Source organism: Miscanthus floridulus, chromosome 7 (genome assembly GCF_019320115.1).
Source record: "Miscanthus floridulus cultivar M001 chromosome 7, ASM1932011v1, whole genome shotgun sequence".
NCBI lineage: Eukaryota > Viridiplantae > Streptophyta > Magnoliopsida > Poales > Poaceae > Miscanthus > Miscanthus floridulus.
The window spans coordinates 5,492,145-5,500,152 of record NC_089586.1 but is presented as its reverse complement, the minus strand read 5'-3'; the positions used below and the strand labels follow the sequence as shown (position 1 = coordinate 5,500,152).

General features: G+C 45.4%; 2 protein-coding genes across 2 annotated transcripts; one reads left to right on the top strand and one right to left on the bottom strand.

Moving 5' to 3' along the window:
* The first annotated feature begins 337 nt into the window (after positions 1-337).
* On the top strand, positions 338-668 carry LOC136462228 (uncharacterized). The gene is made up of 3 exons (XM_066461364.1): positions 338-377; positions 428-503; positions 584-668. The coding sequence occupies exons 1-3, from the start codon at positions 338-340 to the stop codon at positions 666-668; spliced, it is 201 nt and encodes a 66-aa protein (XP_066317461.1).
* A 5,888-nt stretch (positions 669-6,556) lies between these two features.
* LOC136466446 (bZIP transcription factor 27-like) lies at positions 6,557-7,544 on the bottom strand. Its single transcript, XM_066464858.1, is given in 3 exon segments — positions 6,557-6,640; positions 7,000-7,472; positions 7,475-7,544. Coding segments are annotated over 3 exon segments (627 nt in total).
* Positions 7,545-8,008: the final 464 nt, after the last annotated feature.

Genomic DNA, 8,008 nt, shown 5'->3' with positions numbered 1-8,008 from the left:
GCTGGCCGCTCGCCTCCCCGACGGGCAGCTGCTCGGCTGCTCCCCTCCCTGCTCCCGCCGGCGGCTCCCCTCCCCGTCGGGCAGTTGGTCGTGGGTCCTCTGCTCCCACCGGCTGATCCCCTCCTGCCGAGCGGGTGCTCCTGCAGGTAAGCACTTGGATCTGCCCTCCTCTGCTCGGCTGCTCCTCTGCCCACTGCGTCCTCCCTACCTGTAATCTCCTGCTGGCTGCTGTATTAATGTATTAGCCCTGCTGTTGTATTAGCCTGCCTCCTCTTCTCACTGAACTCTGAGATTCGAATGTCTGCTGATTGCCTGAATGTATTAGATGATTGCCTGAATGTACAGCTTAGCTGATTGCCTAAATGCCTGCTGTAATGGTAATATTGCTGTCACTTGGTATATGCTTGTCAGTAACAACCTGATGAAGAAAACATATCCTCTGGTTTTGTTGCCAGCAATAAGGCTAAAAGATTCCAACCAGCACCCCACTGCCTATCTAGCATCTAAGTACCAGTAATAAAAGACGATCAGATTACTTGAAGAAATGGTATACCAATAAATTACTGGAAATATAAATACTTGCCTGCAAACCAATATTTCCAGATGTAGAATTTTGGCAGAGAGTTGGTAGTAGGAACTCACGCAAACCGGATGGGTCATTTCCCTGAAATAGAAGAAACCAAGAAAGGATTGTCAGTTCTAAGATAAGGTTTACCAAAAATTTCAAAATTGAAGTTGTCTGCATCAATATGTGACATTAAACATTGTAAACAGGCAGGTTTTTTCAGTAAAGAAAACATGTATTTCAGCTAAACAAAACAACTTTAAGCCTAATATTGAAGGCCAGAAGAACATCTAATATCTTGCAATAAAACATGACTGAGTTCTGGAGGATATGTTTTCATTAGGCAGGCATTCATTGGCTCAGGATAGCACTTCGATAATTCTGCACTGCCGACCTGCCGTGCAAAGTCATAGCAATGGCGCTTAAATGCAAGGTCTTAGTGAGGTAAAGGCTTGAACTGCAAACCTGACGAAGAACTTCTAATATGGACAATTTTAGATCTGTTAAAGGATCAATATGTCATGCATCATATGCAAACCTCCTAAATTTACATGTAATCATATCTGAAGGGTGGTGTGATTCAGTTTATCAACTCTTATGTCTTGTGGACCCTCTCCAGAAAGTTTTAGCAGCTTATATCTGAAGGGCGCTGTTCTAGCAGTGACTACCAGGATGGGAATGGGATTTGGGATGCATTCTTAGAAATTAGGAGCCCACCGTTTGGTGTCTAGGACTACGATATACATATAGGGTTTAAATGCAATCTGATTTTGCAGTTACGGTTGAGCTTCCTTAAGTTGTAGTGCAAAATAGGTTGCTGCTGATGTGTGTGTTCTGCTGCTAGAGGACTGAATGTGCTGAAGGCTAAAAACTCCATTTTTGGTCGATCTGCTGCTAGAGGACTGAAATGTGCTAGAGGCTTTAAACTCCATTTTTGGTCAACCTAGAAATGTCTGTTTTGTTGATGTGTCTTCGATTCACTACTGTACTCTAATGATCTATTATTTTTCAGAAATAATGTATTCTCACAGGGTGTTAGTCTGGTGCATATTTCAAGTTCATTCTTCCTTGGTACTTCCTTTAGTAAAATATAACTTGAACTTCAGCAATAAATTAGTCTTTTCAAATATTTTTAGCCTTCAGAAGGGAGCATGCTTGAGATTTTTTGGGCTAATATTCGGCCTTGAAACGATGGTATTAGAAATACTATACTCTAAAATGCCATGCCTTATTGATATTACCCGATCTGTGTTTGCTATGCATTTTGTCTTAATTTCACATCTTTGGCTTTGCCAAATTTTGATATAATATGCATGTCTGTTGGTTGAAATGAAACATAGATGGGAGAAACTTCATGAAACTCTTTATTTCCACATTTTATTCATATCTTCGTCTACCAGTCTGTCCAACATGTTAACAAATTGTACTTGCACTTTTCCAGTAACTCTTGATATCTACAGGACTTGCACTTTTGCAGTAACTGTTCTTTTCATTTGTTTTTTTTTTATAAAATGCGTCCTGTAGGGATATGCATTCCTGTCTTCAACTTCTGCTGTACTAAATTTTATCTGATGAAGCAATGTATATATTGCAGCCTATAGGGTTTTGCTTATTCTCAAGCATTACAAACACATGGAAGATATTGGGATTTTCAGGGAGAAGCTGGTAGTAATGTCATGTTAGATGATCGTGTAGAGAATTAGGAGAACACCTCACACCCAATTAGGGGGGGTGACTTTCATATATATAGTCAAGATCAACTTGGGGTATAAGTAATATGATATACATGTGTTAGACTATACATATCTCTAATATCCGCCCACAGTCACAGCGGGAGGGAACTGGACGCAGAGACTGGACCTAAAGTCATTAAACAACTGTACAGGCAGTCCCTTAGTCATAATGTCCGTGAACTGATGAGCTGAGGGAACATGTAGCACTCTGAACTGCCCCAAAGCCACCTTCTCACGAACAAAGTGAATGTCAATCTCAATATGCTTCGTGCGATGATGATGAACTGGATTGGCAGTCATGTAGACCGTGCTGACATTGTCGCAATAGACAATGGTCGCTGAAGGGATCGGGATATGAAGTTCCTCAAGCAGCTGGCGCAACCAACAACACTTAGCAACTGCGTGAGCAACAGCTCGGTACTCCGCCTCTGCACTGGACCGAGACACAGTGGTCTGCCGTTTTGAAGACCAGGAAATCAGGTTGTCTCCAAGGAAGATGCAGTAGCCTGATGTAGAGCGTCGAGAGTCTGGACATCCATCCTAGTCGGCGTCGGAGTATGCCGTGATGGATGACACGCTGCCAATGCCGAGGTGCAGACCGGCGTCGAGAGTGCCCTTGACATAACGCAGAATGCGTTTGATCAAAGCAAGATGTGGCTCCCGCGGGTCGTGCATGAAGAGGCAGACTTGCTGAACGGCGTTGGCAATGTCCGGCCGAGTCAGCGTGAGGTACTGCAAGGCGCCAGCAGGACTCCAGTAGTCTGAAGGGCTAGCAACTGGACCTCCATCGGTGGCAGACAGCTTGTACTTGGAGTCAACCGGTTTCGCCATGGGGTGACACTCGGCCATGCCGGCCCGCTGAAGAAGGTCGACAACATACTGTCTCTGGGACAAGTGGAGGCCGTCAGAGGACCGAGGGACGGAGATGCCGAGGAAGTGGTGTAGGGCCCCAAGCTGTGTCATGGCGAACTCAGAGCTGAGACTGGTGATGATGCGCCTCAGGAGATCCAAAGAGGATGCTGTGAGGATGATGTCGTCGACGTACAGTAGCAAGTATGCCATCTCCACTCCATCTTTGAAGACGAACAGAGATGCATCATACTTCGCTACAGTGAAATCGTGCTTGCAGACGTAGGTGGCAAGCCGTTGATGCCATGCACGAGGAGTCTGCTTGAGGCCATACAGTGATTTCTGCAACAGACAGACATAATGAGGTGTAGACGGGTCGACGAAACCAGCAGGCTGATAGGCGTAGACGGTCTCCTCAAGGTCACCATGAAGAAAAGCATTCTTCACATCGAGCTGAAGAATCGGCCAGGAGCATGAGGCAGCAATGCTGAGCACAGTCCGGATGGTAGCAGGCTTGACGACTGGACTGAAGGTCTCATCATAGTCGACACCATGCTGCTGGGAGAAGCCACGGACAACCCAGCGAGCTTTGTGGTGTGCAAGGGACCCGTCCGCATGATATTTGTGCTTGAAGAGCCATTTGCCTGTCACAATGTTGGCACCTGGTGGTCGAGGGACGAGGCGCCATGTGTTGTTGTCGAGAAGAGCCTGATACTCATCTGCCATCGCAGCACGCCAGTTGGGATCAGCCAACACTGCGATAATTAGCGGGCAGCAGAGAGGTCGACGTTGCAGACAAGCCCTTGTAGTTGACAGGTGGCACAGCACCTGTTTCACCTCACACCTAATTAGGGGAGGTGAGATCAACTTGGGGTACAAGTAACATGATATACATGTGTTAGACTATACATATCTCTAATAGATCGGCTTTGGTACGCAAAACTACTACATGATATACTGGAGCTTCCAACCTTACAATATCTCCCTAACTGTCCGTCAACTCCAAGCATCACTAAGGATGAATCAACCGATGCCCAGAGAATGTTTCAACATGGGTGTGCGGCTTCTTGCATACAGTGAGAATAAAAGGTTGACAATTGCTAATGTGATGGTTTCAAAGCATTACATGGACCTGAGATTCTGTGTGAGTAAACTGTTTTCTTAAGTATACTCTTGTGCATTTTCTTAAGTATTATATCCATAGTAAGAAGTCTTTCTCACGTTTCTACATATTTGTTTTCAATAGACTACGTACGAATCTGCGCAAAGGACACGGTCGGAGAAGCTTAATGTTCAAGAGTTGGCTAAATCATTAGAAACTTGGCCATATATTAAATATGATGCCTCACGTTGCAGATTTGTAAGGATATTTCTCTATGATTATTGTGAGCCCTTTTTTGAAATTCTAATTCCTATCATTCTGCGGCTTCTTATGCCATGGGCAAGAGGAAGCATTAACCTTTTTTGTGTTCGACCGTGAGGAAAAAACTCTAATTGTGCTTGATCCTACTGTTCCTGATTGGTGTAAAGATATGCCATACAAGCGTTATGTGCATAGAATTATCAATGTTTTCAACAGTTATAGACTTGCAATGGGAGTGCAAGCCCCTGAACGTGCTGTCGATGTCTTTGCGTGGAAACATATACTCCCAAGTGGCATTCCAATCATAGAAGATAGATAACTTCATTTGAACAACATTTTATTATGCTATATATAGAAATGGACCGTTAAGGGTTAAATAGTTGACCATTTATTATGCTATAGGAATTTAAATGCCTTCATCGTTCTGCAATTCATGTCCGCATGGAACAATGAGAACTCCCAGTCTCTTCGGTGAGCACAATACTTTATGTTTGTGGTCATCTCTCTCTCTCTCTCTCTCTCTCTCTCTCTCTCTCTATATATATATATATATATATATATATATATATATATATATATATATATATATATATAATTCCACTTATTTATGTTTGTCTTGTGCACAGGATGGCCAAAGACTACGGAAGAACTTTGTGATCGACCTATTGGCGTACGATGGGAATTCATGGCGGTGTATCATTCCTGTATTCCTACGAGAATATCTTAGCCGCATCACCGGCAAAAGACAATGAAAGAGATAGTTGTGGAGGACTTATCTATCATGCACTTATTTTGACATTGTTACTAAAGTTGACGTACGCTTATTTATTTGAATGTGGCTCGAAACTATATGTTGCTAAGCCAAGTTAAAATCTATTTGTCTTGATTTTGACCCACTTTTTTTTTTATTCTCTTACTGCACTGAAAATTTGAGACTCCTAACCCGCTATTTTTTCTTACCTTTATTGCGTTGAATTGCATTTGAAATTTTAAGATCCCGTGGCAATGCACGGGCATATGCTAGTGGAAAAAAAGAAACAACATTATCTGCCTGTATAATTGACGAGGATGAAAATTTGTTGGAACATGGCTGATGGAAAATTCAGGTTAGTATGATTATAACAAATTGGCAAGGGAGTCCAATGTGTGTTCCTTTGCAGCAAATATGATAGTATAGACTACTTATCCTTTGAGTGTCCGGTGAGTAGATCCCAGTTTGAAATGTTATTGCTTTCTTGCTAGGTCTATAATGTTGCTTGTGGATTGGGGACTTATTTGTGTGTGTCCGGTGAGTAGACAGCCTGTTCGCTTGCTCATAAACGATCGTAAATTTTCAGCTAGGAACAATATTTTTTTCTCACATCAAACCAGCCAGCAGTAAATAATCCACGATCGTTTATGGCCTCCCGAACAGACAGGCTGTTTATCTACCACAATCTAGAGGTGATTCGAGAATCAAGATTCATGTTAGGCCCACTCAGCTCCCTTTCCTAACCACTTAGCTGCTCTACAAATAAAACACTTGGATAAAACAAATAGATGATTTTTCATTAAGAACTCAAGAAAATATGTACCTAAACTTGAACTGAATATGGAACTCAAACATTAGTGTTTAGGATTTATGCATGATCGTGTTTCAATCCCCAACCAATTGAGTTAGGCTTACCTTTGGACCACTCAGATTCACTTGGCACTGAACAATTTTAGCCCGTTTGGCCGTTGGGTAGGGTATATATAGTGTGCTACGGCACACAAAAGTGGAAAAACATATAATCTGTACTATATAGGTAGCGGGAAAGCATTGTGACGAATATATGGTTGGCTACCATGCTATGTTATACATAGACAAGACAGACACACACACAAATGGATGGATTTTTTTTTTTTTTTGAGCGGACTATCCTAGCTTGTAAACTACTGCTGTCTGCTGTGTGCTGTGTTATGTAGGAGTAGTACACAGCAGCTTGGCAGCCAGACGTTGAATCATTCAGATGGAATCCGGCCTCTGCTCGAATGGATCCTCTAGCTATTTGCTTGTCTTCAGGTTCAGGGTGGTGCCGAGCGGCATCTGTGGAGAGTGGAGCTGTGGTGTGCAGGGACCTGCGCTGACGACGACATGGCCAGACGAACCAGCAGCAGGTAGCAAACATGCAAAACCATTAAGCGCGTGTTTAGTTCCCTGAATTTGAAAATTTGAACTACTGTAGCACTTTCATTTTTATTTGGCAAATAGTGTTCAATCATGGACTAATTAGACTCAAAACGTTCGTCTCGTAATTTCCAACCAAACTATGTAATTAGTTTTTTTTCATCAACATTTAATGCTCCATGCACGTATCGCAAGATTCGATGTGATGACTACTGTAACACTTTTTGAGATTTTGGGTGGGAACTAAACACGCGCTAAGCTAAGCCAGCAGCTACACCTACAGGAATGAATGATGCATGCCATGACCGCATGAGAGGTGGAGGAACGAACGTGTACATACATTGAGCTCCTGGCGATGCTTGATGAGCATCTCGTTCTCCCGGCGCAGCTGCGACAGCTCCAGCTCCAGCTCGTTGGTGTAGGCCTGCCTCTGGGCACGCGACCTGGCCGCCGACTCACGGTTCTTGATCATGCGCCGCTGCCGCCTGCTATCTCCAGCGGCGGCGGCGGAGCTGCTGCTCTGCTTCATGGTGTGGTACCGGTACTGATGCTGATCGGCCGGCGCGAAGGAGAAGGCCATCAGGTCGCGGGAGTCGTCGCCGGAGGTGGAGGACCCGCTACCACCTCCTGCCCCTGCCCCTGCCCCACCGAGGTAGGTGAACTCGAGGGTGGAGCTCAGGCTCAGCGTCGTGGGCGGAGGTGGCGTGGGGGGCTGCAGCGGCGACGAGAAAGAGGGCGGTGAATGGGAGCCACCAGCACCAGAAGGCGACAGATGCTGGTGGTGACGGTGGTTCTACAGTGCGCCGCCGCCGTCGCGGCGGGTGTGATACTGATAAGGGATGGCTGTCCCTGTAGGGACATGTAGTCCTTCCACACCTCCTCCATGGCAGGCAGGCAGGCAGAATGGCCTGCTAGTCAGCGGATGACACCGCTACACCACTTACTGTGCTGGTGTGGTGTGGGCGGTGAACTCTACCGGTCAGTAGTGTAGCAGTGTGCATCCTCAGTCTCTCTCTCACACGCACATACGTGTGGGATGCGAGCCTGCCCTGCCTTGCCCCGGAGGAGGCGGTATATTTTTTCCCATAGGACTGTCTCCAACATGAGAATCTAAACACGACACACGTACCATGGTAGTCACCAATAGAAAAATACTCACCACCTAAAACTTAGCATTCTTCAACAACAGGAAACGCCGCATCTCCTTCAGCCCTCGCGACATCCTCTGGCGGCTGTGACTCTCCTCCCCGTGACTTCCCCAGCGGCCGCGACTCTGCCGGCTGCTCCTCCCTGCTCCTCGCCGCGCCGGCTGCTCCTCAACACAGCCGCTCCTCGCCGCGGACCCGCCG